Source organism: Megascapheus bottae, chromosome 23 (assembly GCF_031878675.1).
Source record: "Megascapheus bottae isolate mThoBot1 chromosome 23, mThoBot2.hap1, whole genome shotgun sequence".
Classification (NCBI taxonomy): Eukaryota; Metazoa; Chordata; class Mammalia; order Rodentia; family Geomyidae; genus Megascapheus; species Megascapheus bottae.
This window is the reverse complement of record NC_143531.1, coordinates 25,333,245-25,353,357: the sequence shown is the minus strand read 5'-3', so window position 1 is coordinate 25,353,357 and position 20,113 is coordinate 25,333,245. Positions and strand designations below refer to the sequence as shown.

The 20,113-nt window shown below is 39.0% G+C and overlaps 1 protein-coding gene across 4 annotated transcripts in view; it reads right to left on the bottom strand.

Annotated features, from left to right (window-relative positions):
- Positions 1–2,301: 2,301 nt before the first annotated feature.
- Otud4 (OTU deubiquitinase 4) overlaps positions 2,302–20,113 on the bottom strand; it is a 33,396-nt gene continuing 15,584 nt past the window's right edge. For 2 of the 4 annotated variants that reach the window (XM_090356889.1, XM_090356892.1), the window contains exons 8-21: positions 19,561–19,618; positions 18,770–18,887; positions 18,610–18,674; positions 17,523–17,620; positions 16,051–16,154; positions 15,764–15,944; positions 15,107–15,269; positions 12,341–12,464; positions 11,395–11,450; positions 10,861–10,941; positions 9,287–9,425; positions 8,202–8,462; positions 6,971–7,011; positions 2,302–5,924 (exon numbers count right to left, since the gene is read on the bottom strand). In XM_090356889.1, coding sequence (XP_090213015.1) covers positions 4,713–5,924; positions 6,971–7,011; positions 8,202–8,462; positions 9,287–9,425; positions 10,861–10,941; positions 11,395–11,450; positions 12,341–12,464; positions 15,107–15,269; positions 15,764–15,944; positions 16,051–16,154; positions 17,523–17,620; positions 18,610–18,674; positions 18,770–18,887; positions 19,561–19,618 — 2,701 coding nt within the window. In that variant the 3' untranslated portion in view covers positions 2,302–4,712. The remainder of the gene's footprint in view (positions 5,925–6,970; positions 7,012–8,201; positions 8,463–9,286; positions 9,426–10,860; positions 10,942–11,394; positions 11,451–12,340; positions 12,465–15,106; positions 15,270–15,763; positions 15,945–16,050; positions 16,155–17,522; positions 17,621–18,609; positions 18,675–18,769; positions 18,888–19,560; positions 19,619–20,113) is intronic. The other 2 variants (XM_090356890.1, XM_090356891.1) reach the window with 2 other exon arrangements.

Below are 20,113 nucleotides of genomic sequence, written 5' to 3'. Positions count from 1 at the left end.
ACATTTCCCTTTTCCCTTGTTCTCTCCACGGGGTTAAGACCAGTCTCTCAAGATGTCAGCAATTGAGCTTGGGGCTTATCCACCATCCAGGGCCTACACCAATTTCCCATCAAACTTAGAATGAACTTTTTACATTGTTTCCTGAAGGCACTTTGGTTAAAAGTTCACAAAAAGCATACAATATGTATGCCTTTTTTTTTTTTTTGCCAGTCTGGGATTGAGCTTGGTCTGAGCACTGTCCCTGAACACTTCAGCTCAAGGCTACTGCCCCATCCCTTGAGCTACAATGCTGAGTTTCTAACCTTCGGTTTTCACAAGGATACCACTTTACCATTTGAGCCACAGCACCACTTCTGGTTCTTCCCCCCGCCCCCAAGTATGTGGTTATCAAGGAATTAAACTCTACCACTAGGCCAAACTCCCAGCTCCTGCATAAATACTAAATGCCACTAGAAGTTTATAAGAGATAGCTGAAAGTCTAGTGGGACATTTTGCCAAGTTTTTAATTGTAGCCATTTGAATTCTTCTGGCTGGAAAAATACCAGGGAAAGCCATCTTTTAGGAATGGACTGATTATAAGATTTGCATTCTGAGCTAGACATGGGTGGCTCAGCCTGTAATCCTAGCTATTCTTCAGACTGAGATCTGTATATCACAGCTTGAATCTAACCAGGACTGGGCAGCATGGACTGTAAGCTAGTAAACTCAAGAGAAGGCCAGACGTGGTGCTGTGTGTGGCTCAAATTGTAGAGCACTAGCCTTGCTTGAGCCACAGGACTCAAGGCCCAGTACCAGGAGAGGAAAAAAACTGGTTATGCTGGGACCAAAGAACCACAAACAGAATCAGCAGACAAATTTAATATACACACAGTTTTATATAGAATGCAGCATCACACCATGTAGGGCATTTACTCTTATTTTATACATTCAGAATATGTTCAAAACACTTCTTAAGGCTACAAAACAGAACATAGAAAAATAAACAGGAATATATTCAACACTTACAAAAAGTGATATGATAAAGAATATAAAGTACTATTTCTTTAAACACTTCAAAGATATGTATTTTTTACAAGTAACATCACAAATGATCACATCTTCACATGCTTGTATTATTTGCACTCAGTGTAAGGCTAGTATTTTTCATACATAAATTTTTTCTAGCTCTGTAACAATGCAATTTTAATCCCATTCAAGTAAATTCAACCCCAAAGTTGCTGCCTCCAAGCATTAAGACATGCACCCACCCCACAAAAAGGTCTTCCTAAAATCGCATGGGGAGGGAAGGGGATATCTTTTTAAAAGAAGTCCCAATCAGAAGGAGTAAATAAAACTTTGAAACTGACATACTGGAACTGAGGCATTAAGATTTTAAAACAACGGCATAGAGATATAAAATAGGGAACAAAACACAGTAAACAGAGAGTGTAGCCAGATCTGCATTTTCTCCAGCTACACACTAGAATGGACCTTGCTTAGTACCCTAAGTGAAAGACTGAAGGTAAAACAAATGAGGCAAAAATAAATATTGCTAGTATCTAGGATGGCTGAGTATTTTCTAAACCAGAAATGGTTAGAAAGGAACTTTATTGCACCAAGTCAATCATACACAAGTTTGCAGTTAACAGCATTTTTAATTCATCCTTGAGTCACAAAGGAAACAACACACTGCAAGTACGAGTTTGCATCATATAGGCTGAATCAGCGTGGTGATCTGAGGAAACCTACTACTGTCAAATGGAGGCAGGGACTGAGCTCCGGTCTGCCTCGGAAAATGGACGTGTAGGTGATCAGGAAGCATGGTGAGGACAACACAACTGCCAGTATCCTGCTGCAAAGGAGCACACGGGCAAGAACTGAAGACAGACTTGAGAGAAACAAACCTGAAGAGACCTAACTCAAAGCTAAAAGAAAAGAGCTACACACAAGTTCAGCAGAAGCACCTAAACCAAGCAAGCTTTGGTTAAATGTTTTTCAAAATGTATAATATGAATTTCATAATTTCAAATCTAAAAAACGATCCTCAGTATTCTTTTTTCTATGGGAAGATGTCAACATACAATGACATAGTTAATATGATAGAGGACGCTTGTTTGGCCCTGGTCTGACCTCAGCGTAAGGCAAAATCCCCAGGATGACTAATTGAAAAACATAAAGAAACAAATCTGACCTTCATATAACAATGATCTTAAATGCCCAAATGTCAAAGTTCTTTCACTGTGGAAAATGCCACCTATCGGAATTCTCTGAACATTGCTACCACCATCCTAGCTAGACCGGGAAAAAAAAAAAAAAAAAAAGGAAGCAAATCTGTGCCTCCTCTATTCAGTTCTTTAACTAAGGTACAATACAGTAACAGTAAAGAAGCAGACAGTAAGCATTCTTCCTTATCAAATTTTTAAGCACTTCCAGAAAGCAATAAAATGGACAGTGGAACAGCAATTTCTTTTGGACTACTGAGCTCAAACTTAGATAAAAACTTTTAAATCTGGTATCTGTATGAAAATGTGATTTTCATAGCAAAAAAGTTGTCAAGCAACCTATCCTACATCTAAAAAGAAAAAAAGCATGGTCTAAACTAAAAGGACCCTCTAAACTTCTCATGCCATAATTTAGCCATTTATATTAGCAAAAACCTGGCTTAAGCAGGCAGTACCCTCAACAATTGCTTGTTTTAGCTTAGATGGTGACAAGATTCCTTTCAACAAGGTCTAATCTTTGCCATACAACCATCCCAGTCTTCACAAATTTTAACCTAGCACCGTCAAAATGAAATGCTATCTATCAAAGTGCTCTCTAAAATTCTATGTTACAAAATATCAAAATGTTAATCACTACTCCAATCAGCAGTTACACAGACCATTAGGTAATTAAAACAGCACAGAGGTAAATAACCATTATTACAGTACAGTGGAGAGCTCAAAGCCTTGCTGACATCTAAACATTCCTACAGGTTATCAGAACCCAGAAAAACTGAAAAGTTTTAGTTTGTCAAATTCAAGTGAATCATGTTTTTGTTTACAGAATCTGTTATTTAAATGAATGAAAAGAACCATCACATCTATTTTTGAACAGACATATTCAGGCCATGCAAAGAAAAGTAACTAGTATATTACTGCATAGCATTCAAAATTCCTGATCAGAAGGTATTTCAACATTAAAAAAAAAAAAAAAAGTAGGAGCGAGGCGAGGCACAGGTAGCTCATACCTATAATCCTAGCTTCTGAGGATCACAGTTCAAAGCCAGCTCAGGAAGGAAAGTCAGTGAGACTCAACTATAATAAATTACAAAAAGGGGGTGGGGGCAGAGAAAAAGAAAAAAGAAGCCAAAAGTGGAGCTGTGGCTCAAGTGATAGAACCCCAGCCTTGAGCAAAAAGTAGCTCAGGACCTGAGTTCAAGACCCAGGACCCAAGAGGGATGGGGGGAGAATTGAAGGGTTTTCACATTGGTATATACAAATCAGAAACACAAGCTACAGTTATTTTTACAAAATAACACAGATGAATGAATACTGTGCTAATTAAGAGTTCAATCGCCAAATAAAAACAAGAGTGCATCATGCAAAGGGAGCTCTAATGAATACTGCAAAACCTGGAAGCAGGATCAGAAACATACTACCCCAAGAACAGCAAACTAACCAATGCAAAGCAAAATCATCATCTAGCAGCGTCCTCTAGAAAAAGAACTAGAAGTCACAATCATATTTTGTACAGTAATTCCAGCCATAACAAGTAGAACATGCAAACATAAAAGTGATAAACAAAACCAATGGTGCAAGGAGAGGGAAAAACACACAATAATCTCTCTATAGAAACCTGTCAAGCTAAAAATTTTTTAACATTTCTTCTCATAAAATATGTAGAATCTGTCAGTGCATTAGTGTCAAAGTGGCATTAAAAAACCTCTGCAGTTTTAACAGATGCAGATTATTTTCAAAATGCATAGCATCTACATTTCTTTCGAGTAGGCACCATGATATTTACACCAGTGCTAGGAATTCTTGGTGGAAACAGCCGTTTCACTGGATTCCCTACTATTTCTTAAACATCTATTCTTGTATGCAATCTCAAGTTCAACAGATACTCACCAAAATTCAAAAATATACCCTATGGATATTAAAAGAACTATATACAACATTTCTAAGACACAGGTTAATAGGCTGCCTTATTCAAGTCTGACAGATATTGAGATGAAAGGCCTTTGGGCTGGAAGCATCTTAAAGACAGTGTTTGAGGCTGAGAACTGTTTGAGCCAGTTTATGACTAAGGCATTGCATAATAAAATATACATTTCTATTTGGTGCAATGTTACGTTTTGGAATCTATAGTGTTGTCAAATGGTATTCTTGTCACTATAAAGCACACATTTCCAACATTTGAAGTCAAACTTATACAAGGAAAAAAAACCAAACACTAAATCTATCTTTTATATTAAGTCATTTATAAAAAATACTTTAACAAACTTAGGTTCTACTTTTTATGGGGACAATCACCCGATAAAGATTTTGAATAAGAAATATGGCAATGCCAGAAATTCACCTGCCCCTTGAACTCATGTCCAAAATCTTGTCCAGAATGGGAATGAGGGTAAAGGGGGAGGGGAGGAAATAAGTTCCAATTTGGGTTTTCTCTTCAATCAGTTCTTTTAAAGCCGTCGGAATTATTCCACCTAAGAACAGGCTTCTGCTCTACTACAGCATAAGGAGCCACCATCAAGTGTGCTGTCCCCTGTGGCCGTCGCCCATGCCTGACCTCCTCCTATCTCCCCTGTAAGGCCGTCCTCTGACGTTCCGATGGTACTGGTATCCTTCATCTCGGCTTCTGCTCGGCTGCCCTTTCCAGGACTCCTCGCCTCTCACATGTTGATATCCACCCCTACCAGAAGAGCCCCAATCACTTTTGTACTTCCTGCCTCCGTAAGTTTGGTTATAGAACTGCTTGGATCTGCCACTTCTCAGAATGTTTGACACTTCATTTTCATCCTCTGAGCTCTCTTCTTTTGGTCTCTGCACTCTGTTATCCACAGAGTTGGCCCCAGAGCTAACCACATTAGCAGCAGCAGTCTTACTATCTTTTACTTTTTCTGGTTTTTCTTTCTGAACTGTCCTCTTAAGCTCAAGCTCAACAGGCACAGTTTCTCTCTCTCTGTTTAGAATCTGGGTGGGAACATGAGCTTTGCCCTCAGCTCCAGGAGGAAGGGAAGCCAGGGCTAGATCTGCCTTTCGAGTCTGGGACGACTGCTCTGCTCGACCTTCATGCTTGCTGCTCACATCTGCTTCAGGTAAAGAATGAGCACCTTCACCCCGGGCTTCTGGGAACTCACTTACTGCAGAGCTGGAAGCACATTCTTTAGACAAATCTAGATGTTCCAGGGGCAGATCCAATTCTTTTTCATCCGAGGGCATGACAATATTCTGCCTCATGACAGGATTTTCTATGAATCCCTGGAAAGGGTACCCATACCAAACATGAGGAAAGAAAGGAGGTGCAATGGGAACTGGGCCCAAAAATGGACTGGGCCCAAAGGACGGTTGTGGATACATGTTCTTGCCACTTAGTGATTCTTCATATTCAGCATGAAGAAGCTGCCCAGGGTTCTCAGGCTCAAGATCAGCCTGGTAAGACAACTGCCCATGACTTTCAGACACCTGAGATGGAGGGATAACCAGAGGTGAAGAAAATGCCGGTGGCCCCATTTCTGCCTGTGGCATTTGACCATTAACACTGGCCTCGGTCTGCATAGGAAAGTGAGCATCGGCACAAGTACATTCACTTTCACTCTGAGCAGGAGGTGCTTCTTGGAACCAAGGGTTATGAGGATACACAGGGACAGGGACCTTTGGGTACATCCTGCAGGCTGCCAGGTAGGCCTGGTGCAGAGGGTACAGGTAAGAATGCGGAGCCCACATAGGACAACTATATGCCTGAAAGAGACATAAAAAAGTAAAACAAACATTTGAAAGGGAGAAACATTATGCTCAACCTAAGTTTCTCATGGCTGTAAAAGAAAGCAGTCCAAATATGAGATCTAGATATGAGAACATAAAGGAAAATGAGAAAGACATTTTAAGGCTCTATTTCTTGCCCATCTAAAAAAATACAGAGGCTGACGGGGAAAAGTATCTCAATTATTGGCAATTTGACCTAGACTCACATCCTAGCTTTCCCACTAACATGCTGTATGACCCAGTAACAGTTCACTTGCTTAAATCTAGTCTACAGGAAAAGGCTACAAGAATACATAGTCTCCAGTGGTAGGGTTTCACAATTCTTGGACCCTGAGACCACTCAAAAGGCAAGGACTAAGTTAGACTTCTGATCAAGGTTAAGTTCGAAAGGGAAATTTTCCAAATCCTTATATAAAGAAAATATAACCAGCCAACTGGCTAATTAATCAAAGACAGAAGAAGAAAGAAGAAAGAAGAAGAGGAAGAGGAGGAGGAGGAAGAAAGGAAGGAAGGAAGGAAGGAAGGATGGATGGAAGGAAGGAAGAAAAGAAGGAAGAAGGAAGGAAGGAAGGAAGGAAGGAAGGAAGGAAGGAAGGAAGGAAGGAAGGAAGGGAGGGAGGAAGGAAGGAAGGAAGGGAGGGAGGAAGAAAGGAAGAAAGGAAGGAAAAAAAAAGAGAAGAAAAGAGCAAGCTAGGCTTATATATATACTACTAAATGGCTTTCCCAGGGCTATATACCTGCAAAGTAAGCAAGTAAGCATCACTTTAATCTAGATCTTCATCTAATTCTTTAGTGAAAACTTTCTTTGAGCTATATGCAAAAGTGGCCATTTACTGAAGGTCTTCCCTTCCCTTCTCAAAGTTAAACTAACCACCAAATTAAGAGGAAAAAATAAGCAAACTGAAAACTGTCCAACCAAAATGTAAATATTAAGAATGTTATAAAATTTAATAAATCTCAGATTAAGTTACTAAACAGAATTAAAAGTTAACAATAACTTTGAAGTGATAAAATATAAATACCTTCACACCAAGATTGAAGAAGAATCGAAGAATGTTCTTATCTGAAAACAAAATAAGCACTCATTGAAACTACATATTCATAAAGCATTTCTTCATCATCCTCAATCAATACATATCTAATCAGAAAGGGTTGTTTTCTCTAGCCTGTGATTTGTTTTCTCTAACCTGTGATATACAACACAAAAGTGGCAGTAATACTAAAAACCAAATTTTTCTACAGAGTTAAGTCCAGGTTTGCAACACCTTTTCTATATATTAACATCTAAATCCCAAAATAGTCCGCCTAGGGACTTGAACTCGGCCTGGGCACTGTTCCCTAAGCTCCTCAGCTTAAGCACAGTGCTCTACCATTTTGAGCCACAGCACCAGGTTCAGTTTTCTGATGGTTAATTAGAAATAAGAGTCTCACAGACTTTTGTACCCAGGCTGGCTTTAGACCATGATGCTCAGATCTCAGCATCCTGAGTAGCTAAGATTACTGGGGTGAACCACCAGCGCCCGGCTAGTGTAAACTTTTTTCTGACTAGAAATGATTCAACTTTTCTGTAGCTTTTAAAAACATTCTATGGGGCTGGGAGTTTGGCCTAGTGGTAGAGTGCTTGCCTAGCATGCATTAAGACCTGGGTTCGATTCCTTGGTACCACATACATAGCAAAAAGCCAGAAGTGGTCCTATGGCTCAAGTGGTGGAGCCCTAACCTTGAGAAAATCCAGGGACAGTGCTCAGGCCCTGAGCCCAAGCCAAAGACTGGCAAAAAATAAATAAATAAAAGAAAATCTAAACTGCTGTCAATGTTGTGAAATTAAAAAAAAAATATTCTAAGGTAAAAATGATGAGAATGTTTAAGATTAATGACAACAATGTCAGATATTAGACATGCCTATAACATCTGCTCTTCTGCTAAAGGCAGAGGAGCTTAAAATTTAAAATTAGCCTGGTCTACATATCAAATATCAAAACTCTATCTCAAAAATTAATAAAAATGGCCATTTTTAAAATGATTTCAAAGTTGCTTAATGAAAAAAAAATGGCTTAGGAGAATCACTACTCAATACATATAACAAGCATTTTCTAACAAAACCAATCTGAAAAAGGAGTAAAAGACCAAATGGCTAGGAGTGAATACTCAAACTTCTGCTGTTTTTTCCAAGTCCTTCCTGACTTCTATGTACCTTTGCATTTCTCTTTAAATCAACTTGTGAAATAGATTAAAAAAAAAAGAGGATCTCACCTTTAGGTAGGTCCTCCCCAGTCTGACACAGTGAATAAGGTGGTGCAATGGCTCGATCTCCCTTTTCATTGCAAGGAAACCCAGGATAAAGTGGGTCTTGGTAAAGGCTCAGTGTCTGAGGCAAAGGCATCAGGGGCTGGTTAACTGCCTGTATTGACACAGGAACTGGAGAGGGTGTTAAATGAGCTTGGGACACAGCAGAATCAGGTCCAGTGGTCAGAGTCTGTGTCACTGGTAAAACTGGAATTTGAGCAGGAACACCTATAACAGAGAAAGGAAGGAATCAAAAACTGTCAGGGGGTTGGGCACAGTGGCTCAAGCCTGTAATCCTAGCTACTCAAGAGGCTGAGATCTGAGGATCAAGTTTCAAAGCCAGCCCAGGCACTAAAGAATGCTTATCTCCAATTAATCACCAGAAAATGGGAAGTGGGGTTGTGGCTCAAGGGTAGGGCAGTAGCCTTGAGCTGAAGAGCTAAGAGACAGTGGCCAGGCCCAGAGTTCAGGTTCCATAACCCACCAAAAAAAAACAAAAACAAAAACAACAACACAAAAACTATAAGGGCAAAAATATTTCTACTCTAGAAACACAAACTTGTAGCAAATAATGCCGTTCATTTACCATTTACACATGGTAAATGATGTATAGGTTATGGAATCAAGGATTTCTTACTAATAAAGGTACCTTGGGAACACAGCAACTAAGCCTATCCATGCCTTCTAACTACAATTCTCAAAAACATGTGTAAGACACAGGTCTTGTAAATTGTCCAACTAGGGACCACAACTGGGTGAGACCAAAGTGAAGGCACCACACCTTGCTGCCACATAGTATTGAACAAACAAAACCAACAATGGGGATTAACTAGCTCAAGCACACAACTAAGATATAGGCTCCTCAATGACCACCACCCACATGAACGGAAAGCTCCAACACTAAGGCTCAGTGCAACAGAGGACCAATGGGAAATGGAGACTACACACTTGAACCCTCCTCCCTGTGCCTAAGCCTCTTGGGTCACAGAGATGCTGTAGACTCTGGAAAGGGTTGTATTGACTGGTAGGATTTTCTAGATTTTTCTTCTTACCTGTTGGTCCAAAAGTTGTAGGTTCACTTGGCCAGGCTGGCACAGTGGCTGGTAAAGAAGGCACCGCAGGAGTTAGGTGTACCTCTGGAGAAACTAGCAGGGGTGTTGGATTTGATAAAGACACATGTTCTGCTGGCTTCTTCAAAGATGGGGTGTTAGAAAAGGACAAAAAGATATTTGTGATCAGTTATTCATTTTTTGTACCTGGAGTCTTGCACTCTTGCTTGACTTTTTCACTTAAGGCTGTAGTTCTACCACCTGAGCCACAGCTCTATTTCCAACTTTTACTATTTACAGTTGATGGGAGAAAAGTCTCAGACTGAATTTTCAGCCCAGGCAGGCTTTGAACTGTGATCCTAAGATACCAGACTCCTAAATAACCAGGATTAGAAGTGTGAGACACACCAGCACCTGGCTTCAGACATTAATTTTAATCATCTCTTGTACCCTGAGTTGCTTATCTTTTGTAACAAAAGATGTCTAAAATGTCCTTTTGGTTTCAGAAAAGAAAAATACATAGTAGCTAAAAGTAATATGCAAATATATGTAATCCTACCACAAGCAACAGAAATCACTGTCAGAGCTAAACACAGTGCTTTCAAAGCAAGTGAGCATTCACTGAAACCATCTTGAAATTCTTGAGTTATTTAGGAAAGATCCTCACATGAAGACATACTATTTCACTACTCTATGTCTTTTAAAGGGAAGGATGTGAACTGGACCCCATTTATCAGTTACATTTTTTTCCTACTCTTGTATTAGACCAAGAATCAAAATGTCTAATAGAACTCATTACTTCATTTAATTTGTAAAGTGGCAGTATTGTTTCTATGGACATGTGTGAAATAAAGGTTAATGATACAATTTGAAACTTAAAAAAAAAGGGGGAGAGGGGGATTCTTCCAAAACACCATATATAAAGGTAAAGAAATAAAAACTTATTCAAAGCTGAGCACAAGTGTCTCATGCCCATAATCCTTATCTCAGAATCAAGGTTTGAAGCCAGACCGAGCAGGAAAAGTCCATGAGACTGGCACCTCCAAATTAACCGCCAAATGGCCAGAAGTTGAGATATAGCTCTAGGGGAGCAAATAAATTCAGGGGGCAGTGTCCAGGTCCCAAGTTCAAACTGCAAAACTAGCACAAAACAAAACTTACTCAAAAGTCCAAAAAAAAAAAGCTATATAATAGTTACTACATTGTATAAGTGCTGACAACAATTTAGACTGGCTCATCAGAATAAAAATATAGAAAACAGGGCCAGGAGTTTGACTTAGTGGTAGATTGATTGCCTAGCATGCATGAAGATCGGGATTCGATTCCTCAGTGCCACATACATGCAAAAGTGAAGAATGGTTCTGTTGTCCAAGTGGTAGGGCACTAGCCTTGAGGAAAGACCAAGGACAGTGCTCAGGCCAGGAGTTCAAGCCCCAGAACTGGCCAAAAAAGAAAACAAAAAACAAAAAACAAAAAATGCTCAAATTATTATTCTCTCAATCCTCATATACACACTGTTTTTAAATGACAGTTAAGAGAGCTAGAGAACAGAACACTCCATGTCAATTACAACTTACTTGTTCTGTGGGAGGAGGACACTCTAATTTCTTTGATTTTGATGGTGAAGAAACTCTTGTACATTTATCATCGCTAATGTTCTTGAGGAGTAAAAGAAAAAAGTAACTGTAATTTTGTGTCTCAAAGATTTGGGGTAACTGTGGGTTAACTTTGGGTAACTGGTTGCTTCTATAATTCACTTTGTATTTTGATGACATTCTCATGATTAGTTTTTCTAATATTATCTGTCTTCAGTAAGTACCTTGCTTTGCTAGGGTATACTTTCTTTTTTTTTTTGTGGCATGGCTTCCAACAATATAAACCACCCCCATTAAAAGTATCAGTCTATTGTATATAGTGAACTGGAGGGGAAAATCAACTTTGGAATTGGTTTAGAAACAGCAACTTGAGACGGTAGACTACAATTGGTGAGTAATTTCTCCTTTTCCTCGTTTTCCCACTTTACTAGAACAACTATAGAATATTTAAGTCTATCCTGTGTTATCCTTTTACTTCCCCCAATACTAAAGATAAAATTATATTTTAAACCTTACCTCCAATGTGCTTGGCTCGAGCTTTTTATCTGAATGAGTATGTCCATGAGTAGACTCTGTAACACATAATAGATCAAGACAAAAATTAAATTCTAAAACAGCAGTTGCAACTAACAGGCTTGAATGTAGAAGCCCAAATATGGAGATAAGATCAAAAGCACTATTTGAATAGTCAGCGAAAAAGGTTTTTGAATGATATTTAACATTCTGCTCAAATATTCCTCTCCAACAGTCAGATAAATATGTAACATTACTCAGTAACTTTAAAGTTTATTTTCCCAATTAATACAGCAGTCCTCTCCCCAACTCCCCAACTTTGGGATATATTCGATAGTTAGTGGAAGCCGGAAAATGAAGATATTATCTAATCCTACAAATACTTTTCACACACTCACACACACACACACACACACTTTTATTTATAAAGCAGACACAATATAAGACAATAGCAAAATGGATCGACTCTACCGATACAGTGAAATACATGTCACAAGAATTAGATCAGTCTCCTAAAAAGTATCTCCCTGTGCTTTTCTACCTGTTTACTTGAAGCATTGAAGCACTCTATGGCTTTTCTTTGGCAAGAGAACTATTGCATTCCTCTTGCACTTTGGGACCATTACTGAGACAGAGCACTGTTACCTAGACTATCTGTCTATAGATAGTAAAACAGCTAGTAAATGACAAAATGGATACACAGGCCAAAGGAATGAGTCATATCAGAACAGAAGAAGCAAGATTCCATGAGATTTCAACATGAATTCTAAGAACAAAACTCAATTTAAAACATTTCTGGAATTCTAATCTAGTATTTTAGAAAACAGCTGACTTTGGATTACTGAAGCTGCATGAGAAAGAATGAGTAACCAAAAGACAGCAACTACTAACAGCAAACAACATATATGAGTAAAGGGGCACATGTGATTTCAAGTGCTGAAATGCATACCTTTGTCTTTTCGGTCTTCTGTATCCATTCTCCGCCTGCTTCCTTTCCTATCACTTGCATGTGAAGGTTTTCTCTGGACACATGAGTTGGTACTCTGAGAAGCTGACTGACTGACAGATGAGCTCTTTAAAATGAACAAAACACATTCTGTGTTGAAAATTACACTAGATTTTAGAAGTTTTACAACTAACTAAAAATCACAAGTCATGGGCTGGGAGTTTGGCCTAGTGGTAGAGTGCTTGCCTAGCATAAACAAAGACCTGAGTTCCATTCCTCAGTACTACATAGAAAAAAGCCAGAAATGGTGATATGGCTCAAGTGGTAGGGCTCTAGCCTTGAGAAAGCCCAAGGACAGAGTTAAGGCCCTGAGTACAAGCCCCAGGACTGGTTAAAAGAAAAAAAAAAAATCACAAGTCATAGCCCTGTATTTTTGTACTTCTGAAACAGTACTATCTAGAATCCTATTTACTTATTATAGGTTCTACATTATTAACCTGATCACTGAATCAAAGCAGTAGGCAACTAAACCTTCAGCACAGTAGTTAAGACGGCTTGCTATCCCCATTCACAAGCTACCTTGACAAATTTTCACCTTGCAACCAATTTCTTTGCACAAATGGTACGTAACACCCATCAACCAACCGCTGAAGAATCCACTGAAGAAGCAATACTCATTGGAGAGAATAACTAGGGGTAAATTAGCAGCCACAGCACCATTAGTGTATTATGTCAGTGAAAAAGCTTTCTGAATAATAATTAATATTCTGCTTAAGTAACTGAAATGCTGTCAGGAGAAAATCACATAAGCTCCGTGTGAACGCCAACCTTCTACAAGGAAACTGGAATAAGTCAGCTTTTTAAGCTTGAACAATCACTAAATGTTCCATTACTATTACCATACTCTTGGTAAACTTCTCACAGTAATAAGAGGCTCTCCACCCTCAGCAATCATGCTTACTAAGACTAAAAATGAGTAACAAAAACCACCTAATCATCGACGGACTTAGGCACTTCTAGTCATCAATTCCTAAGGACTAACCCCTATACCACATCTTTTCAGAAGAGCACCTCCACAGATCTTTCAGGAATTTCACAAACAGAAGGCAGAGAATTAGAAATTGAAAATTTCATCCTTTTATCATGAGTAACCTCCCATAACATTCCATTGTGTGTGACAACAAAACATGAACCAGTTATCATTCTGCTATCCTGCCAGTAATCCCATATACTTATATGGTACTGGATGGTTCCTTCTTGAGGAATCCCTGAAATTAAAAAGCCTGAAGGTTCACATAACATCTTTCATTAGAAATGAACACTATGAAAAACAACTTTCACTAGTCCCGTTATGCTTAGTAAAGTGCCAAGTACTTTCCTGATTACATGCATAGACTCTGGGAAGTGTTAACTGATTAATGAACCTCCATGCTGTGTATTACTTTTGCTAGCAAGTTAATATGCTTGGTTCAAAAAACAATTACTGAGCAAGGCACAGTGGTACATACTTATAATACTAGTTTTAGGACCTGTAAGTGTAGGGCTGGCACTGATAAAAAGCACAATGCCCTATCTGAAAAGTAAGTGAAGCAAAAATGGTGGGCACAGTGACTCAGGTGTTTGTAAAGAGTGCCTGCCTACCAACTGTGAAGCCCCGAGTTCAAACTCCAGTACCACCAAACTAAAGAAGAAGAATGAACAAAGTACTTTTTGTGTTGAGACTGACATCTTGCTATGTATCCCCTGACTAGTATGAAGTCCAGGAACCGCCTGGCGCAGCCTCCCAAGTGCCTATAATTACAGAAATGGACCACCACAGCTGACTATGTTTGTCTTCAAGGTACAGTCTATTTAAAGCTACTAGGCACTATCAGGACCTATGGCTTAGGAAAGACTTCCAAAACTGGAGGCATGGCTTAAGCGGTATACCACATGCCTAGCAAATGCTAAGTACTGACTGAATCCAAAATCCATAAATAAAGGAGGGGGGAGGGGGGTGGAATGAACCTTTAGAACTGGGTGCAGTAGCTCACGCCTGTAATCCTAGCTACTCAGAAGGCTGAGATCTGAGGCTCTCAGTTCAAAGCCAATCTGGGGCACTAAAGAACAGGAGACTCTTACCTCCAATTAATCACTAGAAAACAGAACATGGGGCTGTGGCTCCAAGGGTAGGGTGGTAGCCTTGAGCTTAAGAGCTCAGGGACAATACCCAGTCCCAGAATTCAAGCCCCACAACAAAAAACTCCCAGGCTTAGGGAGTTTGGCTAGTGATAGAGTGCTTGCCTAATATGCACGAAGACCAGGGTTTGATTCCTCGGTACCACACACATGGCTCAAGTGGTAGAGATTTAGCCTCGGAAAAACCCAAGGACAGTGCTCAGGCCCTGAATTCAAGCACCAAGACTGGCAAAAAAAAAAAAAAAAAAAAAAATTCTCAGCCTGACACAAGTGGCTCACTGCTGCAATGGGAGATGGGAAGGATTGCAGTTTGAGGCAAACTTGGACAGAAGTTCATGAAACTCCACCTCAACTACAAATTGAATACAGTGGCACATAGCAATCATGACGGCTATGGCAGGAAGTATAAATTTTAGGACCATAAATCAAGGCGAGCCAGAGCAAAGAGAAACCCCACCTTTTAAAAAATGTAAAGAAACAAACAGGAAGGGCTGAAGACATGGCTAACTCAGAAGAACACCTGCCTGGTAAGTGAAGCTAGGAGTTCAAATTAAAGTACTGCCAAAAAAAAGAAAATCTGTTTTTACTTACAGAAAGGGCTGGGAAAGCCTGTTCATCTCTGTTCTGAATCTCATAGAGTAAACGAGATTCTTCAATAGCTTGCCTTTCTCTGCGTTCTTCTGGGGAGAGGCCAAAATAATGAGATTCTCGATTCATGTGATCAAAATCCTCAACTCTCTCACGATCAGGTTTTCTGTCAAATGAAAACATCCTTGTCAATAACAACAAAAATCTAGAGTAGCAAAAATATATATGTAACTATTTGACATCTGACATTTTAGAATTTGTTGCAGAGCTTTGTTCAATTAACATTATTACCACAAACAATTATAACTTACCAAAACAAAGTAAACCAACACTGCTAGTTGCCTTAATTTCCTGAACAAATGGGAGCACCCTTCTGCTCCAAAAACTTGGAAATACAATTCAGAATTCACTATTCCATTCTAGGGACTATTAAGTACCAGAATAGGGTTTGGCTAGAATTACAATTTCCTACAGTATATGAAAAAACTTGCTCCAAAAAAGTAAAAAGTCTCCTTCCTACATTATTTAATAATTTGCTTTAAAGAGGATTACAAAAAACTGAAAGCCTCACAGTTTTTAAATATTACACATGAACAAAAGATTAAATGTGCAGAATATGGCAAAGACATCAAAAACCTCTTAGTTTATTTTCAGAATTACCTTATGATCTGTGGTGTCCTGCTGAGATTCTTGTGCTCAATGGAGGATTTCTGAGTCTGGGACCCTGAATAACTAGAGAATGCATGCTGTTTCACTCCCGAAGGATGCTGCAGTCGAGGAGGTAGTGCAGACGGAGCTTTTATTGGCTTACTTGGGTTCTTTGGCCCTCTGCAATCCATGTCTATGGCAAAAGTCCAGAAGTCACTCACAATATTCCTATTATGAACAAAGTCAATACAACTATGCCTATCCCAAAGAAATTACAATTGGATTGGATATGCTCTTACCAGAATGCAAATTCTGTCCAGGAGCAGGAGGTTTTCTCATCTTCTTTCCTGACACTGTGTTCCAGCTTTCTGGGGGAGGTGGTTTGAGGTTCTTCGGTACATTTCTTCACAAGGACAAAAAGACACAGTATCTTACAATACTCCCAGTGAGAACACTAAGACAAATACCCTATTTTATTGTCAACTTATCTAAAAATGTTCACCGTTATTTCTCGTATTAGCACACACCAAAACTAAAAACAGAATTTAACAAGTCAAAATTCTAAGTCAAAAGTACATTTTCTAACTTAAAAACAGAAGCCTAGCCTTAAATACAACCTAAAGAAAAGACTAAATAGGGCTGGGAGTTTGACCTAGTGGTAGAGTGCTTGCCTAGCATGCACGAAGACCCAGGTTCGATTCCTCGGTACCACGTGCGTAGCAAAAAGCCAGAAGTGGTGCTGAGGCTCAAGTGGTAGAGTTCTAGCCTTGAGAAAGTCCAAGGACAGTGCTCAGGCCCTGAGCCCAAGCCCAGGGCTGGCAAAAAAAAAAAAAGAGAAAAGACTAAATAAAGGACGTCCTTCTGCTTTTACCTATCGTTATGTGGCTAGGGACATCTTACATTAGAGACACGTGTAAACTTCAGACAGAGGGCCAGGAGTTTGTCTAGTGGTAGAGTGCTTGCCTAGTAAACATGAAGACCCAGGTTCAATTCCTTGGTACCACATACATAGAAAAAGCCAGAAATGGTTCTGTGGCTCAAGTGGTAGAGCTCTAGCCTTAAGAAAGCCCAAGGACAGTGGCCAGGCCCTGAGTTCAAGGCCCAGGACTAGCAACCAAACAAGAAAACTTCAGACAGAAAATGTAATGTCTAGATTTGCTTTCAAATAACCCAATGTTATTCCCATTTTCAAAACCAAGTATTGGATAGTATTTTTAAATATTGCTAAATGCTATGCATTGCTAATACTGGGTGTTTGTAATTATATTGAGTCTACTGTACTATATTCCTTATATTTATGTATGTGTAAATTTTTTCTAAGCTGAATGTGTGACTTATTACCATTTTCTCTGTAAAGAGCAAAAATAACTGAATTAAACGAAATCTATTAACAAGTCAGTAATAACCACCTGGCAAGCACTTACAGAATGTTAAATGCATGAATTCAAGTACCATATGAAAGCAGAAATAGATAAGACCAGTTCTTCAAAGCTCCTATGGTTTACAATCCACTCATTTCTCAAAACTGCATTTGTGAACTATCGTATATTTTAAGTAATACGAATACAGCAAGTATTCTTTAAAACTTGCAAACATGGCAAATACTCATTTTGTGAACTCCCTATTTTTCTGAAGATCTAACCAAATTAACTTTATCAGGGCAATACTTTTCATTGAATTTGTAAATACATAGGGCCACTGAGAAATGCTCATGACTATTACAGGTTAAATGGAAGATGTAGTGAGTGACTCAGCTGAGAACAGTACATACTTTTTTCCCATTTCTTCAGCCAAAACTGGTCCGTTTTCAGAATGACCCCCTGGGGTGTCTGCACTGGGAAATTTCCCATTGTGATCCAACTTAACCTGCTTGAATAATGCCAGAAATAAAAAACAGTCACTTGATTCCAATGAACATTGTACCAATGATCAATTAGTTACTAAATTTGATTGTCTTCAGATTAAAGTGAAAACGTTCACCAAAAATAGAATTTCAAAACAGTATACAAATAAATGAATCTGTCTCCTAAGCTAGCTCCCCCACATCTCCCTATCTCTACTTGGAAGGAAAACTTTCATTAATCCTTTCAGTATTTTTTCTAACCTGCTTTTCTAAATAGCTCAAGAAACACACAATCTACTAAATATCCAAATAGGAGATGAAATTTCATGACAACTACCCAGTCCTGGATTTCAATCTTCAGACCTATACAGATTCTTTTTATTATCAATAGAACCTTGGAAAAACAGAGGCATGGCTCAATTGGTAGAGTGCCGGCCTTGTGTGAAAAAGCCAAGCATGAGAAGCTAAGTTCAAGCCCTGGTACCAGCAGACGCAGATACAGACATACAGACACGCACACACACAGATGGGACAGTGGGTACATTACTCCTTCAGTTTTCTACCTGACTATATCAGAAATTTCATGGAGCTAATTTGCATACAGCTGCTACTCTACAAATAAAAAACTATTAATTTCCCAATTTTATGAGTGCCCTAGTATTGGCACCTAAAAATAAATAAATAAAACCATAATATACAGTGGGGTCCATTAATCTCAGCTACACAGGAGGCTGAGTTTTGAAGCTGACCCAGGCAGTAAAGTCTATGTTACTGTACCTCCAGTTAACTAGCATAATACTGGATTGGAGACATGGCTCAAGTGGAAGAGCACTAGCCATGAGCAAGAAATCCAAGAGGAAGGTCTCGAGTTCAAAGATGTATGTATAGTACCATCATGCAGGCACTCATTTATACACATAAGGCAAATACATTCTGAAATCCAAATTTACAAAACACTCACACCTGAATGTTTTTTAAAATACAGTCCTTTGTTAAATTAATAAAAAGCACTTACTTGATACTTATCTCCAACTTCATATTGTAAGCCTGCAGCAATGGAATAATCACGTTTTTGTTGGGCTGTTAAAAAAAGGGGTGGGGGGGATGTAAAGTTTACTTCATTATTTTCAAGTGCCACAAAGCAATGTTAAGGGAAATGTGAATTTTTAACCTACCTTGTTTAGACTTGAGCCAAATTTCATACTCCACATTTCGATAGACTGTTGGGTTAAGTGACTTCAGAACCTTTCTGGAGAAAGGAAGACTAGCAGAGTTCCCACTGTTCTTTGGGTCCTTAACCAAGAAAGTAAGGAAGTCCAATTAACACTTAAATCTTTAGAAACATTGTTTCAGATGAATACAAAAATAAAATTTAAAAACTTCAAACATTAAGGAGCCACCTATAAATTTTATAACTAGTAATGTAGTCCTAATGCTAGTAAAAATGTACCCCAAAAGATCATAAATCCCTGTGAGTTTATGTTAAAAGAATTAAAATCTTGGGACTAGGAATTTGGCCTACTGGTAGAGTGCTTGCCTAGCATGCACAGAGACCTAGGTTCAATTCTTCCGTACCACATATGTAGACAAAAGCTAGAAATGGTGCTGTGGCTCAAAAAGTAGAGCTCTAGCCATGAGAACACCCAAGGACAGGGCCAGGCGCTGAGTTCAAGCCCCAGGACTGGCAAAAATAAATAAATTAATTAAATTAAATAAAAATCTTGCTGGGCGCTGATGGCTCACACCTATAACCCTTGCTACTCAGGAGGCTGTGATGTGAGAATCATGGTTCAAATCCAGCCTGGGTAGCAACTATCCAATTAATCACTCAAAAACAGGAAGTGGTGCTATGGCTCCAGTGGTAGAGTGCTAGCCAGGAGCACAAACAGGCTCAGGGATAATACCCAGACCCTGAGTTCAAGCCCCACAACTGACAAAAAAAAATTTTTAGTTGTTTTTTAAATACCTCGTCACATGATGAAGGCTTAAATCCATTCACATCAGCAGCAGTGGTGGTTTTGTTCCTACAAGGGAAGAAATATAACCATTAAATTAAGAACAGAAAAGCCTAGTAGAATCCAAACAGACTATACTCCAGTTAAGTTAGTCAACTTTTAGTATAAATATATACATGTGCATCTGAAAGTCAAGACTCATCATCAACTATTCCTAGATACTATTCAACAAGCAATATGGTTATTTCTAAGATAAAATAATTTTGTTTCTAAGATAAAATAATTTTGTTTTGGTTTTTTCTGTTTTTGTTTTTTGCAGTCCTAGGCCTGAGCACTGTCCTCGGGCTTTCTCAAGGCTAGAGCTCTACCCTTTGAGCCACAGCACCACTTCTGGCCTTTTCTATGTATGTGGTACCAAGGAATTGAACCCAGGTCTACATGCATGCTAGACAAGCACTCTACCACCAGGCCAGCCCAAGACAGAATAATTTGATTTATAAAAGCTAAAAGCACAACATAAACTTTCAAGAGCTGAGCACCAGTGAGTGGTTCATGTGTATAATC